The 24163-nt window shown below is 36.6% G+C and overlaps 2 protein-coding genes across 4 annotated transcripts; both read right to left on the minus strand.

Annotated features, from left to right (window-relative positions):
• Positions 1-806: 806 nt before the first annotated feature.
• On the minus strand, positions 807-8796 carry tomm40l (translocase of outer mitochondrial membrane 40 homolog, like). The gene is made up of 10 exons (XM_079879040.1): positions 8722-8796; positions 8028-8233; positions 6891-6958; positions 6719-6811; positions 6504-6605; positions 6060-6165; positions 5824-5946; positions 3078-3154; positions 2872-2974; positions 807-2730 (listed from the first exon to the last, which is right to left on the minus strand). Exons 2-10 carry the CDS (start codon positions 8230-8232, stop codon positions 2591-2593), a joined length of 1017 nt encoding a protein of 338 aa, XP_079735166.1. The 5' UTR covers position 8233; positions 8722-8796; the 3' UTR covers positions 807-2590.
• A 910-nt stretch (positions 8797-9706) lies between these two features.
• LOC307162575 (putative ATP-dependent RNA helicase DDX6) lies at positions 9707-21589 on the minus strand. 3 transcript variants are annotated; one of them, XM_079877993.1, is made up of 14 exons: positions 21425-21578; positions 19636-20529; positions 19173-19236; positions 18945-19049; positions 17480-17609; positions 17240-17386; positions 17044-17138; positions 16759-16881; positions 16534-16662; positions 15004-15120; positions 14797-14860; positions 14575-14676; positions 12174-12420; positions 9707-12004 (listed from the first exon to the last, which is right to left on the minus strand). In XM_079877993.1, exons 2-13 carry the CDS (start codon positions 19809-19811, stop codon positions 12194-12196), a joined length of 1479 nt encoding a protein of 492 aa, XP_079734119.1. In that variant the 5' UTR covers positions 19812-20529; positions 21425-21578; the 3' UTR covers positions 9707-12004; positions 12174-12193. The 3 variants fall into 3 exon arrangements, with proteins under 3 accessions (XP_079734119.1, XP_079734120.1, XP_079734121.1); XM_079877994.1 differs by having other exon boundaries at positions 9710-12041; positions 21425-21589; XM_079877995.1 differs by having other exon boundaries at positions 9873-11999; positions 21425-21568.
• Between the last annotated feature and the right edge of the window lie 2574 nt (positions 21590-24163).

Consider the following 24163-nt stretch of genomic DNA (forward strand, 5'->3'; position numbering starts at 1 on the left):
CTGTATAGAAAACAACAAAAAACAATTCCTATAGTTCTGGTTTTGTGTAACCAGTATTGTTTTGAGAAAATGTAAAGAAAATGATCACATGAAAAAATAAAAATAATTACAAAACAAAAATAATGTTTTGATTTTGTGTATACAGATTTTTTTCTTCAATAAATAAATAAATAGAATCCCCAAACATTGCACCATATATATGTAAAAATATTTGCATATAGAATGTTTATCACAGAAATCATGTTTCAGAATTCATGGTAACATTCTCACAAGCCACATTTTTTGGCTATAGAAGGTTTTCCTGCGCATACAGATTGTATTGTATAGATTACACTGTAAAAAATGATTGCTGTGAACTTAAAATTCAACATTAGAATAATAAATGTGTTGTTTCAACTTAAAAAAGTATGTGTTCGTGCTTGACTTAAAATATTAAGCTTAGTTGATTTTAGTTTAGTTAAGTTAGATATTTAAGTTATCTCAAAAAAATTTAAGTTGTTATAACTAATTGCAGCAATTCATTTTTGTTATAGTTTAAGATGTTTGGCTTATAAAACTGTAATGTATGAGGAAAACTGTAAGGGGGCAATTAATGGGAAAACAACATAAGGTTACAATAGGGATCTGCAGTATCTTGTCTGTAAATTCTTATTCTTATTATTTTAAATTACATGTGAAATGTTGATGGGTCTATCTCTGCCCTTTTTAAGCATTTACAGTTTGCACATTTAAATGGGCATTTCAGCAAGCTCTGCTTGCTATATTAAGAGTAAAAGAACAAACATTGTTCCACAATCTTGATTTCGTTTTAAACTGATGTGTTTATTGGTTTGAGACACACAGTCTAAAAAAGAACAAATCAGCGGTACATCAGTGAGGTAAAAGGTTACTTTAAGCAATATTGTAACTCATCTAGGCATTTATCCAATTACACAAAACTGCCATCAAGTCATCAAGAGTGTTTGCATCTGCACTTATCAGTCAGGTCAAAGAGAACACTGAGAACTGAGCGCTGAGCTTCAGTCATATTGATCTACTTGCATTCCAGTCAAAAAAATGTCTGCATTCCTATGCAGAAAATATGTTGTGCATTTGTTGCTCAAATCATCCATGCTAAAATCAACAGGGTACTCAAAAGTGGAAGTCATCATGGTTGAGTAAACCTTTGGATTCCCATTTGCACCAATAAATCCATCACAGCGTTTTCATGACTTTCAAAAAGCAGGAAAATATAGAGAGACTGATTACAGTAGTCAGAAGAAAGAAAGATGTGTAATTTGCTTTCACTCCATCAACTCTTGTATTAAACACCCTCGTAGCAGCGTTAATTCATTTTTGTCATTTACAGCCAAGGTATAGTTTTATAAATGTAGTTTTTTTTTTTAATGAAAATATGAACTTTACTAATGAATTGTTTAGAACGGTGGAAACGTGTTATACATATTGCTAAACTATAAATTGCTAAAATAACACTGAATATGGACAATTATTCATTTGCAGTCATGTGCAGTTATCTTTAAGGTACAGAGGTACATTTGTGTCTATGCATGTTGGTCTGCACGTATATAAGGTTGATGTAATAATGACTGATGTGTCAGGTTTTAAAGAAGACATTGTTGGACATTGCTCTCTTCATCACATCAGTTATCTGCATTTAAAAGTGCCTGATATCTGCTGAACATACAATCACACAAAGGTTTTTTTTCTATATTCTTTTGTTGCATGTATTCACTTAACTAAATAAAAATCTGTTTGTGATATGTTAGCAAAGTCGTATCCTTTAAAGACACAATATTATAACCATTAATATGTCTAAGCAGTTGTAGTAATCAGTATTTCACTTAAACCTTTTAATCATACACAATCTATTTGACCACTTTGCAGATGTCATTAGGTAATACTCAATATACATATTTATAAAGGCACTGCATACAATGTGGGAAATGTCAGATTTGGGATTAGTTAACAGAATATAACGTGAAAACTTTATTGGCTCATTTGGACGTTTCTCAACCACTGACCAGAGTTTTATAAGAAAAAAAGACTAAATGTATTTTTCACACCCACAAAAATACATCCATAAATATTATACTTACATCTCAGTTTGTTAGATATGTTTTGTTTTAATAATTTATCCATGTTTGTCCAGCAATGCACACTTTTTTTTTATGTAGATGCTTACATGAGTACAGCAATGAATTTTTTAAAAGATTTTGACAATGAAATGAAAAATAAACAAGGAAATAATTTATAAAAAGAACTGAACTGACAAACAATAAAAAGAATGACACATTTATGTGTGTATTTGTATTTCTTCTTGGTTCTTCTAATGCATCAGGTGGTGATGTTACTTTTTTGGGAGGATATTGGAATTGTCATTGCTTTTTATTTATATTACAAGAATAACAAAATGAAAACCCTGGGGTTGGTCTGATACATGGAACTAACAACAAATATTCCTTTGTTTTGCTTCTCAGTTACTGACTGATTTTGTACAAGTGTGGATTTGCAAGTGGGTCCAACCTTAACCGTTTCACCAGCAACAGCACTGGTGTGTAAACCGAAGAATTAACCAAGAAAGAAGGTAGGTTTAACCAACGGTGATGCCAAACCCACACTGGAACTGGTTTTTTCTGTGGTTAAGGAAAGCACAGAGGGCCAGTGACAGAGGCAGAGGCAGCAGCTTTTTTTCAAGCGTAGCTCCAACCACCCAGTTACTGTCTAAAGAACCTACAGATAGAGTGAAAGATTCTGTAAATCAGGGTTTATCACATACTTTGTAACCATGAATTTCCATTTTGGGATGGATTTTAGTTTAAATGATGAAATCTTGATGAATGCGTGCATGCATTTGTATGTATGTGTACCAACCTTTAAAGAGCAGGTTGGATTTGGGGACGTCCACCTGGTACCCAAATGATGCACTAGTGTCCTGCATACGGGTGCTCGCTTCAAACTCCACGCCAACCTGCAACTGATACAAAAAAAACAACAACAAAACAAAGGTCATTATAAAGCAATAAAACAGCATAAATGAATGAATAAAGACGTGAATCATTCTGCTGAAGAACATTTACCTGATCATTGGCTTTATGGTAATATGACCCGTGAACTCCAGCTCCTCCTAGTGTCAATGTGGCGATAAAGTTGCTACCTGTTTTCAAAAAGCCATTATTAAACCAAATTTGTACTTTTTAAATCTGGGTTAAACCATGCCAGTCCAGAAAAGATTTTTAGACGTTGGCTGAAAATGATCTGATGTTTATTATAATTTCTATATAGTTGTGTATTGTTACACTTCTTAATAAAATCTGATTACATGATACATTTTTATTGTGTACTGTCTTTTTGTTATTTGAAGATGACAAAAATTAAACTTGTTATTAAAGTGCCCCTATTCTGCTATTTTAAAGGTTTTGGAGGTCTCCTACAATAGGTTTACATACTGTACATCCAAGGTCAAAGCACTTTAATTTTCTCATTGCAGCATCACTTCTTTTCTTATGGTGTCTGAAATGGTTTGATGAAGGATTCAGCCTCTCTAAACCCCTCCTTTCCGAGAGCCTACTATGCTCTGATTGGTCAGTTGTCCCAGTCTGTAGTGATTGGTCAACAGAACATGTCAGAAGCGAAACGGCCATTACCATTAGGGGTGTTGAAATTAAAGGGGGGGTACAATGGTGTTTCATGAGTCAGCAGAGTTGTTTACAGTTTTAAAGAGATGGATTCTCATGCTTAACATGGCCAAAGTTTTTAAAAAATATTTTGGACGAATAACGGAGAATTTCTGTGCCGAAAATCTTACTTCCGGGTTGGTACAAGTTTCGGCTGGTTTTTTTTCGACCGTGGATCTAATGACGTAGACCAGAGTGGAACTCCTTATATGAGCATTTCTCCCGGAAAAGCTCGCCCGCGCACACGTCGACCAGAGGAGAGCGAGACCGCGCACATCAACGCGCTTCAACAGGAAATCATCGGCAGCGCTGCATAGTGTTCCCAAAGAACCCAGCGTTAGGAACAGTGGATGCAGATTGTTTTTCCGGGGCAAAAACGAGTTGTGTAGACTGTTTGTTCCCTGCATTTCGACGATGAATGTTTTATAAACAAAGCCCAGATCGACGGATTCTCTCTATGGCTCTGGCTTCGCCCACACGGCCCGCCTCCAGACGCTCGTTTTTTTCCGGAAAGACTCGGTACAGCCTATCTTTCTTTTATAAATATAATAAAACTAAAGACTTTTTGGAGATATGAAGGATGCAATACTACTCTATAGGTACTCAAGATTAACAGAAGATTGAGTGAAAATGAGCATTTCACCCCCCCTTTAATCGTTAGGCGCCCTCAAACAAAAGCAATGCTGTCTACACTGGATGCGGCGAGGAGAAACGCTACACAACAAATTACCAACAACTGATCGTGCGCGCTCTGTTTCCGACACACTTCAAGCACTCACTGGGCTGGTGAAGATTGATGTGCCGGACCGGAGTCGGGGGACTTAGTTACGTTTTTGTGGAGTTTTTTTGTGTGCTTTATTTGGTAGTACTTTGAATGAATGCTTTTAAAATAGTATTATTAAAAAAAAATTTTTTTTTTTTAAATCACTCGTTCACTCATTTTGGCGCCCCTAGCATTTGCCTATTCTGGGGGCCGGCCCTGCGATGCAGTAATAGACCATAATCGATTATAGCCTACTGACGTTTCTCTGATGTAATTCGTCACATATACACTACTCGTGCTAGCGTAAAATGGCGGACGGAGGCGAAACGCAAAAGAGAGTAATAAAAAAATGCACCCACAATTTTCAAATTTACAGGGTGTGAGCTTGAGTGTGTGAGTGTGCATGAGTTGCAAGTGTGTGTGCGTGCGAGGCTGCATGCGTGTCAAGTGCAAATGTGTATGTGTGTGTGCAAGCGTTATTGTAACTTACGTACACTTGACAATTTCATGCGCTTTTACTATTTACTAGTGTTTGTTCTAAATGGTCCTGTTGTGTTCAGACTTAAGTTTTGTTTGATGTTTTCTACATTCAGGAAGTGAATGTACTTTCTTGAAGCAGCTGAAATAAAAAGGGAGTTCATATTGGCTGCTTGTATTCATTGACGTAAATGTAGGCATGTGAAGTAATATTGAAAAGTGAGCGCGATATCAAATCGAATCAAATTCTTGACATGATAATCGTAATCGAATTGAATCGTGAGACCAGTGACGATTCACACCCCTAATTACCATATCTGAATTTCAGCTCCGGAGCCTTCCTTAGCGCTTGTATAAACAGTAACGATGGCGTCGGTTTTACTGTATCAATTCCTGAGTCCTCATTCTTTGAAAGTACATGCAGTAGATTTGCTTTAGCGGCGTCTTCTCGACATGTTGACAAAACAAACCAAACTCTTCCAGGCCTCAGCTACAACTGCAGAGTTTGAGGGTCAAAGTACACGTTATTTGCGAGCAGCCAATGGAGACCACAGGCTGGGATTAAGCCATTTTTATTTTTTTATTTTTTACAAACCTGCGTGCAGGAAGACTGGAATTACTGACGACTTGTTTCAGGCAGTTCAGAATCAGTTATTTATTTTGGGAGACCATAAAAGCGTTTATCATGCACTTTGATCTTTGGAAATTTGCAGACCTTTTACTTTCCCAAACAGCTTTATAACTACATGAAATGTAATATCTGAAAAAGCCTAATAGGGGCACATTAATAGGACAGCACTGGTTTGTCTTTTCAACCTGGTTTATAATTTAATTCAACATACCTTGATAAAAGATGCATAAAAATTTGATACTCGCATGCCTAACTCCTATTTCTTTATATGCGTTTACCTGTATATCTGCCTGCCAGAGACATGACTGTGCCCTCGTCTCCTGGCCGGCGGTGGTACACCAGCTCTCCTCCTAATGCCAGCGACGAAGTGACAGACTGGAGATAATGAGCTACAACAATTCCTGAGAGAGACGCGAGGGATGAGAGGTGAGAAAACCGTTAACTAAAAAACATGACATGACTAAAAACAAATACAGCAACTAAAATAAACTCGGATGAAAAAGAAGACAATTACCAGACCCCACCAACACATCTGGGTTACCAAAGGTGACAGCAGCAGTGAAATCTTCCCCTTTTAATTCAGCATCTCCTTGCCAGTTCACAAACTTCTGCTGCTGCGTCTGATTGACACAAGGGTTTCAGTACGTTTAGTGATGCTTTCATATTTGATCATAATTAATCAGAAATAAACACATATGGAGCTGGTTTCACAGACTTAGATTAAGCCAGGATTAGACCTAAGTTCAATTAGGACATTTAAGTAGCTTTTATAAATGTTCCTTAGAAGAAAAGAAATAACATTGCTGGTGTGCATCTTGAGAGAAAACATTGGCACTGACAATATTTTAAGATATGCCAGAGCAAGTTACTTTCAGTTAAAACAGCTCAAACACGCAGTTTAGCCTGGAAGCCTTGTCTGTGAAACCAAGGGAAAGGTTATTCTTTCACAAATACACACCTGGAAGGCAAATTTAGAGCGCACTCTGTCTGTGATCTGATGAATAACCTGTGCATTTAGGCTCCCTGTGTTGTCCATGTCACCAACAATGACAGGAAAGGCCTGACAAAAAAAAATGAAGGTAAACTATACATATTAGGGTAAACAGCACAAATTCATTTTTCAAATCAAAAAGTACATTTGTATATTTATTTATACTGCACGCAAATATGTACCTCTGCTGGTCCTATTTGTTTGGTCCCCACATAGGTCGCTCCAAACCTGTAACTGGAATCTGCTTGAGTGCTTAACGACACTGTGTGGTTCACCTAGGAATTAAAACATGAGTTGATGGCTAGAACCAGGGACTGACAGACTTTCTTCAACAACATGACACACTGGACTGACCTGGAAGTGGTTGCTCAAGCCCTTGTTCACTGTTAATCTAACACCCTCCATCTGCATGGGAAAAACCTCTGAGGGACAAACAGACATTAGTGTAAAAACCATGCATTTGTAATCACCGAAATTCAAAGCAAAAGGTACAAGTGAAATGAGAAGGCCTTTTCAAATTCAAATGGAATACCTGAATTTTAATTGATTTTGAACCGGGGAAGCAGGATATAAAATACAGTTCAAACGGTTTATATTTACGGCCTGTAATATTATAAAACGTTTTAAAAAAAGTCTCTTATGCTCACCGAGGCTGCATTTAATTACAGTAAAAACAGCAATATTGTGAAGTAATTTTACAATTAAATTTTTTTTTTTCTATTTTAATATATTTTGAAATTTCATTTATTTCTATGATGGCAAAACTGAATTTTCAGCATCATTACTGATCAGCATTTTAGAATAATTTCTGAAGGATCATGTGACTGAAGCAGGCTTCAGTCACATGATCCTTCAGAAATTATTCTAAAATGCTGATTTGGTGCTCAAAAAATATTTATTATTATCAATGTTGTGCTGCTTAATAATGTTGTTGAAACCATGATATGTTTTTTTTCTTCTGGATTCATTGATTAATAGAAGGTTAAAAAAACAGAATTTATAAAAGGTCTTTACTGTCACTTTTGATCAATTTGATGCATTCTTGCATTATATATAGTGCCGGTCAAACGTTTGGAAACATTACTATTTTTTGTAGTAAGTCTGTATTAAGTCTGCATTTATTTGATCAAAACTACTGAAAAAACAGTAATATTGTGACATATTCATAAGTATCATATACTTAAATATATAATTACACTGTAATAATGACACCTTAAAATAAAGTGTAACCGAGACTTCTTTCAAAAACATTAAAAATAGTAATGTTTCCAAACGTTAGACCTGTACCATATGCATACACACACACACACACAATCAACAAATTATAATTTAAATATTTTTGTGCACACACATGAACGTGGTACAGTTGAAATGGCTTGGTTAAAAGTTTTGATTCCCTGATTAATCTTAGTTTATCAGGGAATAAATAGACACACAAAAAAAATATATATATATATTTTTTTTTTTTATTAAGTAATTAATTATGTTTACCTTTGCATTTGCGATGGCACTCTTCAAAGCCACCGGGGTTCGGAAGGGGAGGCTCGGTGTCCTGAAGCCCAGCTGAAGCACTGCCAGGGACAGAGACGGGTGAGACGGACGGCATCGTGAATCCTGGGGGCATTGACACCAAACCTGCTCCACCTGGCCCTGGTGCAGGCGGGCTGGGGGCACTGGCAGCCAAAACACTGCCCATTCTGAGACAGGACACATGAGAAAACAGAGATGGAGAGCACATTCTTTGCTCAAGTGGTGATCTGTAATCAGTCATTTGGGTCTAAACTCAGTAGTATTTATGTGTGGACGATAAACAATGCATGCATGTATGTTAGGGTTAGGCAATAGGCAATTAAAAGGTCCTTGAAGGTCTTTTGTATAAGAAAATGACTGAACACTATTAGATTTAAACGATTAGTAGCAGTAGCTGCTGCTGTTTCGTGAAGCATCCAGCTCAAAATGCAACACACGTAACTTACATCAACCAGTACGGCAACTTAATTCATTGATAAATTAGCTCGAAAGCTAAATGCCACATGCTTTTGGTTATTCGTCAAACACATCTATTGGCGATATAAATGCCGTTTAGATGTGACAAATAAAAGTGTTTCTAGCTGATTTATACACTAGTACACTAGAATTAATAATAAAAAAGAAGCTCAATGACAATGAATCATTGACAACTCACGTTGAGCTTCGCAGTTCGCACTCGCAGAGGACGGTTCTCCTGGTTACAGAACCACGTGTTTCAAGCGAAATCCGATTTGAATCATTCTTTTAGAGTCGGATCTTTTCAATGAATCTGTTCACAATGAATCACAAAACAAGTCTGAGCAAGTCATTTACGAGTCGGACTGAATGGTTCAAGAAACGGGCTGAGTTATAGCTGTTTTCGAGTCATTTTTATGCATTTATCCAATTTTATGGTTGTAATCGACTTTATGTGTTAATGACTTGAATCTAGGCGGCAACAAACTTAAAATTAAAACATCTTCCTCATTAATAAAATGTAATAGAAAAAAAGGTTCTCAAAAGCGAAATGATGCAATTGCGTCAAGACCCCATAGACTGTAAAGGTCAAGACGTCAAAGAATTGTTTCGTTCAGATGAACTGTTCGAAAGAACCGATTCGCAACTGTAGTCCTCCTACTTTCAGCTCGACAAAACCCAAGCTGAATGGCTATTGGTCTGTTTAACTGTCAATCACTACGTAAACATGATGAGGCAGGTTTGAGAGGGGCATTTGCGTGAAGGTCATGAAATGTGCGTTGGAGGTCGCTTGTGGTCTTTTAACTAGAACTGTGAGCTTTAAGTATAAGTAAAACCAAATAGAAATAATGTTTAGTCATTCTATTTATGTAATGAATCACCTTCTAGTATCGAAATGAAATAAATGTTGACAACCCATGACGAGATGAAAGCTGGTCAGTTCAGTTGAACTAAAACACAGTAATATTGCATATGACTATATTATATATATATATATATATATATATATATATATATATATATATATGCATTTGGAATATAATAATATAGGAATTTGTATTAATTTAATAAGATTCATGAACACATTTGAGTGGCAAATTTCATATAAACCACCCGAAAAGACATATTTAGATTCATAAAGAGCATTTAAAATATTTTCATTCATTGTTGACGGAACATAAAGTGTAGTATTTCAAGAGTTTAATAATTTAGGAGGAGTTGCCTCTGCAAAATACAGAAATACATCCCTCGGTAGGTACTTAAATCAATATATGGCATATGTAAAGGGACACATGCAGGTAATGGCCTAGGTTTTCACATTGAGTAAAAAAAGTAAAAAGCCTGCATGTTATCTCTAATTTGAATGTATTGAATTTTTGGAGAGATTACACATTCATTCTATTCCAAGTCTATACATATAACCACAAGCTATTTAAATGAAATAAACAATAAAGACAAAACATAAATCAATCAGACAGTCACACACACTGTCATGACCATTAAAGCATTCTTGCATCAATCAGACTTACAAACAGGGTATCATGCATGTCTGCATATTTGTTGGATGGGCATACGGTACATACATATGGTACACACACACTTTTGGTTTGCTTTAGTTTTTATCCTGAAATCCAATATTAAGTAAACATTTGTCCCCACAAAATCTGCTTCCCCATTTATTTATATAACGTATACATTTTTATTTTCAGAAACACCCTCACCATAAACAACAGCAACAAAGAAAAAAAAAAAAAACAGCTCATCACTGCAGGATGGATAAAGAATTAAAGTTTGTCCATTTTGAAATATGGTAATAATCTCACAAATTTATTTTTCAACAGCACATCATCATCAGCAGATATTTATAATCTGGCTCAAGGTTTCCTAATTTAACTCTGCAATAAACATTTGCCTGCACTGTGCTGTTTTAATAGTTAAAGAAACATGCAAACTGAGGTTTCTACACTAAAGCTCCACATATCCCTGCGTAGCAATAACTATTTTTCCACAATAAAGAACATCTCTTGGGTGAAAAAAAAAAAAAAAAAAAAAAAATCACAGCTGCCTCTGAGAAGATGCTACAATTTTGCTATACAAAAATACTCTGTCTTGATAAAAAAAAAAAATTCATAAATGAAACAAGGTTATGAAAAGTTCCTCTTGCAAACATCCAAATAAAAATAAAACAAGTTACCTCCTTACTGCCAAGTAATATGTGTATATTTATGTACTTATGTATTTTTTTGTATTTGTATCACTAGACAGAATATGAATCAAAGGCAAAATTCAGAAAAAGATAAAAGCAAACATTTTAGCAAAAACAAAAAAAGTTTTTATCTGGAAATAGCATAAAGTCCATTCATTAGCCACTTCATACATTCATTAATATCTAAAGAAATGAAAACTGTCAAATATGTAACGTAGAGGGAACAACAAAATGCTCTACTGATCAATCTTTGAATAAATGAAAATAAAATGAACCAAACAGCCCCTTTTGACAAATATTTGACGTATTTGTGCATACAAATGTGAGGATTTTATAACTGCATTCAGACATTTGATTTTTAACATCATTTGTGGTGACTTTTAAATCAACTTTCATGTAGTAGTCTGACATCTTTTACATTATGCCAGTTTTGGCATGCCCATTTAAATTAGGAATAGCTTATATAGTAGTTTCAAAATTATATAAAAATAATATCAAAAGATACAAAAAAAAATTCCACAAATTGTCTATCTGGTTAAAAACCATAATTTACCTCCAAGTTTCTTAATGATTTCCAATGAACAATACTGTCAACCATTTGTCAATGACTGCCAATGAAACTTCAAAAAGCACCAATATTAATGCAAAAGATGTTTTTTCTCAGGCAGTTTAGTGCAATGTTAGTGTTGACACCTCAACCCTGAGCTCTGCAATATTTGAATGGATGCTGGTTTCTACAGCTGCCTCAGACTGAATATGAATAGAATTTCATGAATTTCTCATGTTAGAAGTAAATCAATACCAATGATTCTTTCACAGAATCAGGTAGCACCGATGTGCTGCAAAACCCTGCGGTTTAGTCTTTGGGAATACTTCAACATAGCAATGACATATACCAGTCTAAGACAGAGACGATATATATTAAGGCACTTGGGTTAAACATGTTTTGTTGAAGGGTTTGAGTATAAATTCTCAACTAATGATGCAAGCATGCTATGCTCTATTTTCACCAATACAGTTTTCGATCAAACAGGAACTGTTCTCTGAATGCTCTGTTTTTATTATTGCAAGTCTCAAATGGAATGTGTAGAGTCATTACTCCCCCAAAATGAACAATGAATGCAAACAAAAGAGCAAAACATAAGCAGGGACTTAAAAAAAAAAAAAAAAATACTGTGGAGGTGGAAAAGATGAGGAAATATATGAGCCGAGTAGTAACTGGTTTGTGCAATAGGAGATGTTTGTGCAAAAGTCAGGTTCAATTTATCCAACTGTCCTAGAAAGAGCAGATGGTAAAGTCACTCCAATGATCTCTGATTCAGATGGAAATAACACACATTGCAATATTAGATATCAGATCAATAAAGTAACGTTAGACTTTAATGAATTTCCCCATTACATGTGCATAATGTTCTTAACATGCCCACCCAACTGTATGCCTTCACCTGCTCTCTAATGTTGCTCCCTAAAGGGCGTCAGACCCCCTGGCAGGCTTAAACACCTCCGCTTCCGCCTCTGCTTCGTCCTCACAGTCAGGGTCCACCGAGTGAAACTCTGCCACATACAGGCTCTTATCGATGCTGCCGGGAATGGGCTTTATGTCCGTCACCAGCTGGTCCTCAATGGTCTTCAGGTTAAAACGATCCTCAGCAGTAATGAGATTGATTGCCAAACCCAGATGTCCATACCTTCCTATAAATTAAACACAGAGACCGTAAAATGATATATTATCAAATAAAAGCGGTTGTAATTTGAAGTGCTGCTCCCGTTAGTCGACTAGAAGAGGCTAAGTCAACCAAAATTAGTAGCAGAAAAAAAAACTTGTGGCCAAGTAAATATTGCTTATCATTTGATACATGTAAGTAGCAACTTTCAATGGCTGCTTGCTCTAACGTTAACCTAGATAAAAATGTGCGCTATTATTAGGTGCATATCGAAGTGTTTGTGTGGAGTGTGGAAGCTAAAGTATAGCGCACTTCACGACATGGAGGCGCAGGCGCGATCCCTTGCATTTTTTCCTGACAACAGCAGAAACAAATTAAAATACTCATTTTTGGTAATACATCATTCGAAACTGTAAAGGGTCTACTTTTATTTTATTTGTGCAACCCTAATAAGAAAACACTGTGCCTTTGTAAAATAAAGATAACAAATAGGATGCGCTTTCTGCCGTCTCGGTCTCTGTGAACTGGAGCACGTCACAAAAATGAACCGAAACTCAGCATATAGGCTACTTGCCTCACAGACATGAGAAATATATCTATAGAAAGCTTGAAACGTCAACTTTTAAATGAACCAATTCAAATCGAAAACAAATGCTCCCTGCTTATGTAATCCATACGTACCCAACACAGAAAACACCAGTTTATTAATACATAATTAAAATGTCTCATTGCTATTTTTTCCGTCACATTCATAATCATTACTTTTGCTGGTGCTTTGCGGCAAGCTTTATAAGCTCGGAATACTGCCGTGCAAAGGCAAAAGACCGTAACTTTGTTTTTGGTCGAAAATGAGTTATTTATATTTTTGGCACATTCAAGACCTTCTTTATCATGTGGATAATTATCTTGAATCAATTCCGTTTTTTTTTCGAGAAAATAATGATTTGTCTTAACAGTAACTTCCAAAAGCCCATGAGAAACCAAGGCAGAACACCGTAACATCAGTTACCGCTCTTTGGCTTTGTTTTGGAACGCTCAAATTACGAGTTACGGTGCTCTGCCTTTGTTTAGCCGCGCGTCAATATGAAGTTACTGTGCCGGTGTTCAATCAAATAATGCTACCTACCAGATTGTCGGTTATCTGCCTTTGTTTTAATGTCCATTAAAATTAAAATTACGGTGTAGCCTGTGTACTTTGTACAGCTGCCATCAGTCGCTCTAACTTCTGATGTCCTCAGAGCGGTCAGAACATTTAGTATGGTCTGCTCCATCGACAAACGTGCGATATCGATCGCGAAGGATTATGCAGAGTTGACAGAAAAACGTTACACATTGCCGTATCAGATGAATACAACCAAGAATTAAAGCTCGGCAAACTAGCTGGCAGAGTGCCAAAACTTCGCCTTCAGCCCCGCCCTAAACGCGGTCGAGTCAACGCTGGACTAATAGGAGGTATTTTGTCATGTCAAATGTATTAATAATGCCATCAGAATGCAACCAAAGCACAGGATAGCAATAAGCAGATGGCTATAAATAATTGTAAATCATACAAAATAAATGCCATGATCACTAGATTTTATACAGGTGTGTACTATAATGATTTTGTTAATGGTGATCAGCAACTAAATATTGATAATGTGGAAGTTACTGCCTTTTGCCTTGGCATGACTTCTCACTTTTTGCTGACAATACAAAGGCAGAGTACAGTAACTTTAAAATAGTGGTCAAAAGTCAAGTTTGAGCTCAAGATTCTTTTATGTATATAATTTCCATTACTAAAACATCTATTTGCCAGATTTCCAGTGTCCTACCTATAATTAATTTGGCGGGACAACTAAAAATCTTTAAAGTCATTTTTCTCAGTTCCACACTCTAGCGACTTAAGGTCTTTTGCCTTTGTAGGGCAGAATAGGCTATATTACGCCGTTCCCCTCAGTATATATTTAAGCTATTTATATTTATATTTAAGCGATTAGTCGACTAATGGCCTAAATGAATGACTACTAGTTGACTAGAAAAATCTTTAGCCAGGGGCAGCCCCTGCGAGAACACAATAAAAACAAAAAATTTATGTTAAAAACATTAAGTGGTATTAAATATATATATAGTGTTCAAATTTTAAATATAAATGTAAATAATTGAATCCAAAACACTAAGCATTATTTATGCTTGTCAACTTCACCTGAGCGTCCTATGCGATGCAGATACGTTTCTGCATTCCTGGGGAAGTCAAAGTTGATGACCACATTTACTGCCTGGATGTCAATGCCTCTAGTGAATAAATCTGTTTCAAAAGCACACATTCACTGAATTAGGAATAACAAAGATATAATATTATTAGGAAAAGAAAATATACATTTTATTTTTATGGTTGGGTTATGCAAAAGAAAAGAGATAAACTCGCCTGTGCAAACAAGGTTCCTGCAGAGTCCATTTCTGAAGTCGTGGAAAACACGGTTTCTGTATTCCTGCCATGTGAATGAAAGGAAGCACAGTATGTTTGCAGTCACAAATAACTGCATAACTAAAGTTTCAAGCATTTGACTGAAATAAATTAGTCACACCGAACAGATTTGAATTAAACTGGAACTAACAACGACAAAAGACGCACCTGCATCATCTTTGCATGAATGTAGAAGCAGGAGTAGCCCAGCTGCGTGATCTTCTTGGCCAAAAGTTCCACTCGCTGAGTAGAATTACAGAAGATGATGGACTGATTGATCTGCAACTGTGGAGAGAACAAGAGCGTGAGGTCATGTCAACTGTAGAAACAAAGCATTTGGTTGTAATTCACTAAATCACAATACCACAACTGACAAACTTAGTTGGGGTCACATAATATTCAGCAATATTACTGATTTGACTGGACTGACACTATCAGATGAGAACTGATAGACATCTACAGAGCTATTTTATAGATGAATTGCACTCATTTCATATTTGATGATCTTTACTGTTATTGAACAGAACTGAATCAACAGTGAATGACCTTAGCTGAACCGAGCTACATATTAAGAATATAGACTTTGATATTAATAGAAACCAACCATATTATGATAGTTATATTATGTTAAGATAGTAGATTAACTATGCACTTTTATTATTGTTACTGATGCACATGCATCGTCTGTATATTACTTTTACAATAATATACAGTAGCGATGCTAAAATCGACTGTTTTGATATCCTCGGACTGGATGGAATCATAATCTGAAGCTAAAGAAATTGGAGTCTGTGCCCATTATACACTACTCGATTTTCTGTGAAATCGGTCAACTCCAAAATCTGTTTTGTCTTGTAAAATCTGAAAATTAGGGCAAAAATCTTTGCAAAAGTTGTGTAGTGTAGTCCAGTGTTCACACTTGGCAGGTTTGGTTCAATTTAAATGATTGATGTTAGTGCGGTTCATTTGAATAAATGCCATCCAATTCTTGGTGCGCACCAATACAGACTTCTGAAAATGTGGGTCTCGGTCCGCTTCCAAACTAACTCTGGTGTGTTTTGACTGAAATATGAACGCAACATACATGGACCAAAGAAGGCAACGAAAAAACAGGACGTAATGTCACAAGATGCGAACCTAAAAAGGACAGAATGCTCAAGCATACCTGTTTTTTCTTGTTGTAGTTGCAATATTGCCCACTACAGTTCAGTACTGTTGTCAGAACTGCATCTTTCTTCTTGCAGCAGAACTTTGTTTGCGTGTGTAATGGAGAAATTTCTGCTGCTGTTTTGACTCCTTTACACATTTTTTAAGCCCTACACGAGTTCTCAGCTGGTAAAAACTCCATATGTATGTGCATACTAATCCAGCACACAGCAATGTTTTGGAAGTTCGGCCCAGTGCTGTTTTTTTGTATCTATAGGTTCGGTGTTAAAAATGACAGTGTGAACGCTAAGCGAACCAGGACTAAAATGTATAATTCTATTTTTTGGTCCGGACCAAACGAATCAAGAAAACAGATCTACAAGTGTGAACACACCCTAAATATATTTAAAGAAGAAAAAAAAAAAATCAAAAATCAAAACCAAGCTACAAAAATGACTCATCAAGGTTGTGACATGACATTTTACCCAGCCTAAATATTACTTGTTCCATTACCTAATTATTAAATGTTCTAAAGTGAAATTCACTATTTACCCTGGAGAACAGTGTGTTGAGGCAGTGGACTTTCTGTCTTTCTGTGACGTAAGCATAGTACTGGGTAATGCCCTTTAGGGTCAGTTCCTCCATCAGATTAATCTCATAGGGCTTCTGCAGGTGCTTTGCCTACAGACACACAAAAGCGAATAAATTGAAAACATTTAGATGTAAAGAGCGTGAAGCAGAATGCAAGCATAAATGTGTTTAAAAGATTTCTCTGACCATGAACGTCTGCACGCTGATGGGGAACGTGGCCGAATAGAGCAGTATCTGTCTGTTCTTCGCAAGGAAACCAATGATGTCCTCAATAAGAACCACAAAGTCCCGAGAGAGCAGCTTATCAGCCTACAATAAAACAGGCAATGAACAGCTTGAACTTTGATATTGTTGGTATTAACATCTAAACACCTAAATAACTATCTTAAGATGTACAATTATGACAGTGTGCAACAGGGAATAACATTTTATTAAAATTCTGATGGGCATGTAAGCTTGTGCAGTGCTCACCTCATCCATAACCATCATCTGAACTTTATCCACTTTGGCTATGCCCTTTTTTATCAAGTCCAAAATTCTGCCAGGTGTTGCTATAACAACATGAACTGCAGAAGAGAGTTTTAAACAACATGTTTTTATTGCAGAAGATGATCACACTGTAATCTCTTTACGATTAGGTATCTTTTATGTGATTACTGAGCATTACCTGTCTCATCCAGGCGCATAATATCATCTCGAAGGTTTGTCCCACCTGTGGTTGCCATGACTTTGACACCGCCCAGGTGTTTGCTGATCTGAATACTGATCTGACTGACCTGCAGAGCTAGTTCACGAGTGGGAACCATCACGATGGCTGCAGGCAAAGAGAAATATAGCACAGTAAAAAAAAAAAAAGGGGGATAAAAAATGTATATCTTGTGTAATAAGTTTTAGGAGAGAGCGATACCCTGAATATGATCCTTTTTCATGTCAATTCTCTCCAGTAGGGGGATCAGGTATGCACCACTCTTTCCTGTCCCGTTTTTGGCACGAGCCAGTATATCACGTCCAGAGAGGGCAATAGGAATACTCTCCTCCTAAAAAAAAAAAACAAAGTAAAACAAATTATTACTTAAGCATAAACAGTGAAGATACCAATATTTTGCAGAAAGATTGGTAGGTTGATTAAAAGATTCAAAATAATACTTTGTAATAATACAAATAATAAGTCAACATTTTATATATAGGGCTGTCAAGTGAATCAAATTTTTAATCTAATGACATGATGTGTCATTATAGTCTGTATTGTGATGAGAAAAGCATCAAATGGACATTACAAAAAGCAGCTTTAGAAAGACAAATTGTATTTGATTCGACATAGAATTTATTACACATTAACTTGTGGGCTACAACTGCCATGATTTTTTGTTTTTTTTTAGAAGCTGCATCTGAATTAGTATTTAGGTCATTTACAGACCGTTTATTGCCGCTCAGAGGTGGCATGAATGCATTTACCCTGCAATTACAATTAAATAATGCCAAGATATTAATGGGTATTTAGGGATAGTTCACTCAAAAATGAAAATTCTGTCATCATTTAGAAAATATGTCTCAGTATTGTTGTTGTTCATACAATATAAGTCAATGGTAACCAAAACAGTTTGGTTTCCAACATTCTTCAAAATATCTTCTTTTAAAACTCACATAAGAAAGTCATACAGATTTGAAACAACATGAGAATGAGTAGCTGATTAATTTTTTAAATGAAATTATACCCTAAATAAGAAACTGAAATTAACAGTAGGTGGTGGTAAATGACTTAATGAGTAAGTTATAGTTATTCATTCATTCGATAGTTCAAAAGGCTGATTCATTCAGGAATGAAGTAAACGGCTCTCTCGTTCAGAACGCTCTTGTTTGGCGACGCACAACAGTTCTGCTCTGGCTTTATAGGTAATATTTTCATTGGCAAAATGGAGCAAAAACAGACAATAGTGTGTCTACAAAACACAATATTAACTAATTTATTGAACTGTTGTATACACTCGTGCTATTCAGGACAAATATCATATGTTATAAATATGAGACAAAAACTCATACAGGAGAATCTTTTCCCCAATATCTTGAATTTCAGGGGCATTCTAACTATAGGCTCCATTACGCAGTGAGTTGTTGCTCTGCATCATGTTTGTCACCAGTCAGGTCTGGGGTGGGGCGGGCATTATTTTTCCATAACTAATTAATTAAATTAAGAGCCCTAAAAACCATGGCACTATTGAATACTTGACTCTGATTGGATGACAGATGTTCTACAGTGCTTATTAATATTCTAGATAAAGAACAGATAAAGAGGGCACTGGTTTTTATCTAGCATATTCTTATGCAAAAAAATTGTCTACTAGTCTAGGTTTTGCATTTGCCGCATCTATTACCTGAATGGGGGAGGGCTTTTCCCAACCCATCTCAAAAATGCCCATCAGCAGCTCTCTCTTTAAGCAGTAGTCCTCAAACTCATTTCCTTTGGTTGCAGTCACATCCTTGAGAGAAAGAAAGAGCATGGAATAGTTGGATCATAAGGAGATTGTATCAGCATTACACTATTTGAGGACTCTGATTACACTGTTTTTTTATTTTATTTTAAGTTTCACTAAAAGACTTACGGAAGTTTTGACTCTATTGTCCTTAGAGGGAAGCTGTAGGCTTCTTTTCCAGTCGTCACCAAACCTAAGTAGTGTAAGTGAATATTTTATGAATATATACAGTATACATAAACAGATTGCACACCACTATTTAAAAGTTTATTTTTAAAGAAATTACAACTTTTATTCAGCAAGGACACATTAAATAGGTCAAATTTGACAGTAAAGACATTTATAATGTTACATAAGATTTCTATTTCGAATAAATGCTTTCTAAAAAAATTGTAGCATGGTTTACTTTCCATGAAACTGCTTTTAACACTGATAAAAAAGAAGAAAGAAATGTTTCTTGAGCAGCAAATTAGCGTATTACAAACATTAAAAAGTTCAAAACTTCTGAAAGGTAGTGTACACAGACATGTTATATATAGACTCAGTCTAGCTAACCAATCAAGTCTGTTGAATATGACAATGATAAGCTTACCTGATGCCAGGTCCTTCCTGAAATGCATTGGTTTCAGGTTTCTGGGTCCCCATGGGCTGAGGACTTGCAGTTTGGGGTCCTAATTGAGAAGGAGCTTTAGGCTGTCCTACAAACTGCCTGCTGTGTGTGTTCAACCCCATGACAGCTGGGCCAGCATTCTCCATCCTTGTTGCCATTTTATCACTGCTTTGTGGGTGTTTTCAGTTTATATTCTTTTTACCACGTCTTTTTCACTTTTGAATGGCTTACCAAGGTCTAATAAGATCTAGTGAACCATTCACAGTGTCCACAAGGTCTCAGTAAAAAGGTTTCACTAAAGAATCTTATTTTTTTTTAGATATTTACAAATTCAACATATAGCTTAGGCTCTATTAATAAGAGCAATGCTGCCACCCAAGGTGTTTAACAAGAGCTCTTCCAAAAGAAGAGAAATAAATATTTATTTGCATAAATATTGCACACCTGCACGCAGTATAGAAAATTATACCTGGACAGGTGTGATAAATAACTAGTCTGCTAAGGCAATGGGAAGTACAGAAAGACCTAATGCTCCTAAGCCCAGAACTTTCTTTTTGTTTGTCTACACAATATTTACACTGTGCAAAAACAGTGCTTTGTGGTCTTTTGGCTGCCGATTTTCACTAAGTAAAACTCTCAAATGTCCTGATCAGGGAGACCAGACTCGGTTCATTTATACATTTGCCTGGCAGGTAGAATTCATTCCAGCACATCTGAGAGTAGAATCACACATTCAAAAATGAATAGACAAAGTAACACTTCAGGGTGACGCAGTTCAAAAGTCAAACAGCGCTGAATACAAGCCAGTTCTTTGAATAGTCTTGTGTATGTCCTTTCCTCTGTGTTGCCCTCCAGTTGTGTCCACACCTGTTCCACCTGCAGAGAAACAATATGGAAATCAAAGTCACTCTGCAAATTACAAATTACCTGGAAAAATTCTGGAAGCTTTGAGGGATTCCAAATATATATATTTTGTATGCTTTTACAGAAGTAAATATATTAACTGTCGTTATTTTTTTTTTGTGAAACCAATGGTTATTATTGTAATTTATTGTAAATGGTATTTTTTTTCATAAAACTGCGAATGTGATAAAACTGCTAAATGCTTCCCTGACAAAAAGTACTGTGGTGGTAACTTACCGTGGTAAAGTGATGGTAATAAATGGAAATACAATAGTATCTTGATATGCACCATAATGATGATTCCCATATTCAAAAAAATATCGTATTCATGTGATACTTAAAGGAACTACATTGAATTAACACGGTAAAAATAAATAAAAACATGGTAACATTATTGTACTTTTTTGTCAGCGTCATTAACAGTACAACTTTCCAGTTAAAATGTCTTACTTTCCAACAGTTGGTAAATAACTTAAATGTCACTGCCTTAGAATCATATTTACTTTCCCTGGTTTACAAATAATTACTTTTTATTCAAAACTTTTACATTACCACCTTTAAACGGAAAAATACAATAACGGGCAGCGTGTCTCTTCAATAGTTTTCACAACCATCGAATATGAAATAAAAGTCTGGCTTTAACTTTTTAAACACGAGCATCTCAAACACAGAATGAGACAGATTATTGTTTCCAGGACACAAATAATATAAACATCGCTTTACATGTTAGTTACTTTAAGGCAAATCATTAAAAATCCCGAACAGACTGACATCAAATTGTTTAGTTAGCAGATGATTTGTGCTAAGCTAGGTGGTTAACCTTACAATATTACTTCATAATACACGACAGTAAAAACCAAACATTTACCTTTATTCGTATCAATATCCTATGCTGCCTTACATATTAGGTAAATTACTTGGTTATCAACGTGGTATTTATTTCTCACGTCGCAACAAGCAGCTCGTCTCTTTGTTGTATTTCTGTCAACACGGTCGACATGTATTGAACGTCATTGGGGTTCATATGAGCGCTGCACATGATGTGAAATGCTGCCATCAACGGTACGGAGGCTCTTATGACCCTAACTTTACTGCGTTTCTTTCTTTTTCTCCTTAAAACGACTATGGTAATAACCATAGAGTATTTCAGGCATTCTTAGTCATAATAAATAATGCACAATAACAATAAACAAATATAAATATAATATTTATTATATTGAAATACAAATATATATATATATTAATTAATAATGAATGCTTTTAGAATCCTACTGTTACTCAAATTTATGGTGAGTAATACTTACCAAGTTACCACAGTTTTTATTGTAGTAACAATTGCTAAATTTAGCCAAATACAGATGCAAAACAGCTCTGGAAACAACGATGCTTTAATGAAAATAGTTTATTATTATTAAATTAGTAAAATAGTTAAATTATTTATTACTGCATTTGACATTCAATTTATCAAAAACCAGAACAAACATCTAGTTAGGGGGAAAAAAGTATTTAATCTAATTTGGTTATGTCATGAACACCTTTCAGTTGTTTAGTTTACTGCAACAGGAACTGGTAACTGGTCACAGCATTGAACTGGTAAGTCAGAGCAAAAGTTTCATGTGCATCTGGCCAGTTCTTTTTGAGGAAATGATAAGGTAACATATATACAGGTTCAACAGTATGGCACATAAAGCACATAACCACATCCTTAAAGGATAGTTCACCCAAAAATGAAAATTCTGTAATCATTTACTTATCCTCAAGTTGTTTCAAACCTGTTTCTTCTGCTGAACACAAGCATACATTGTAATTTCATATTAGAGTAGCCAGGGGTGTCAAAGAAATTAGGTCTTTGACTTTGAATTAGGCACCTTATGTGGGCCAATTAATATTTTTTTAATTATGTGTAAAACCATGGAGAGTGTATGCGCAATACATGCTCACTAGTGCGGAAGCAACTTTATGCTGCTTTAATAAGCAATTTTGAGGTACAAAGCATAATTCAGAATTGACTCATTTAATTAAAAAAAGGTTTCATTCTGGTTGTGTTTGGATCATTTTGACCCGGTGAGGTTTTTTTTTCTCCCAAAAAAATGCTAGTTCTACTACTTCCCCAAACATTTTTGAGAATTTTTGTAATTTTATTTAGTAAATTGTTTTTCCCACCGTTATACTTGTGGTGGTTCCGGTCAAAAATGACCAGCCTACAATTTTTTTTGTCATTACTCTATATTATCACTAAATATTGGATTCAATCTCTTTGTCAATTTCTTTCAATTAGCACAGGTTTTGTATTTCTTCAGGTCAACTGGGAAAAGAGCAATCTCTCCCCTCTGCAGAGCATGACCTTGCATTTTATGGGCGGGGGTTTCCTTAGAACAAATGTCCAGGCGTGTTGTTGTCACAACAGACACCTTTCAAGACAGGCTGGGGCGCGGTGTGCAATGGGCATGCAGTTTTGGGGTCCTGAACAGGACTCCGCCTGCACTGGCACATCAACTGCCTAGAGTTTCTGGCTGTGCTATTGGCCTTGAGGAGGCTTCGATCGATTTAGGGCAAGGACATGTTGGTCCGGACAGACAACACTGTGACAGTGACATATACAAATCTCCAGGGTGGAATCTGCTCTCGTCGCATGTCACAACTTGCCTGACATCTCTTCCTCGCCATTCACACCCCGGATGACCTCAATCATGCAGTCGACATGCTCTCACAAAAGGCCTCACTCCGTGGAGAATGGAGACTGAGACTCCATCCCCAGGTGGTCCAGCTATTATGCAGTCGATTCGGAGAGGCACAGATAGACCTTTTCGCCTCCTAGGAATCCTCCCACAGCGCTCTGTGGTACTCCCTGACCGAGGTTCCCCTCGGCACAGATGCACTGGTGCACAAATGGCCCCGGGTGAGTTCCCCCCAGTGAGTCTCATTGCTCAGACACTGTGCAAAATCATGGAGAACGAAGAACAAGTCCTAATGGTTGCGCCCCACTGGCCCAATCAGACTTGATCTCAGAGCTCACGGTCATGTTGTCGTCCCCCTGCCTTGTGAATTCCCCTACTTTCTCAGGGCAGGGCACAATCTGGCTCCTGAGCCCAGACTTCCACATCTGGTCCCTAGACGGGACAAGGAGGAATTCAGAGGTAGATACCATCACTCAGGCTGTTTTAGCTCTCACATCTCTCAAGAGGGTGGGGGACCTGCAGGCCCTCTCGGTTAGTGAATCATGCCTGGAATTCGAGCCAGCCTACTCAAACATTATCCTGAGATCCTGGCCTGGATATGTACCCAAGCTTCCCACTACTTCCTTCAGGGGCCAAGTGGTGAACTTGCAAGCAACCCGGAAACCCAGCCTTGTCCCTGTTGTGTCCTGTGCAGCACCTGGACTGAGCACAGGGTTTCAGACAATCTGAACAGCTCTTTGTCTGCTTCGGAGGTCAGCAGAAGGGGAAGGCTATCTCCAAACAGAGAATGGCCCCACTGGATTGTGGACGCCATTCTCCGGGCTTATCAAGCCCAAAATCTACCGTGCCCATTAGGAGGGAGAGCTCACTCCACTCGAGGCATTGCTGCCACTTAGGATTTGGCAAACGCTGCTTCACTAGCAGACATA

The sequence above is a fragment of the Squalius cephalus genome (genome assembly GCF_949319135.1).
Source record: "Squalius cephalus genome assembly, chromosome: 8".
Classification (NCBI taxonomy): Eukaryota; Metazoa; Chordata; class Actinopteri; order Cypriniformes; family Leuciscidae; genus Squalius; species Squalius cephalus.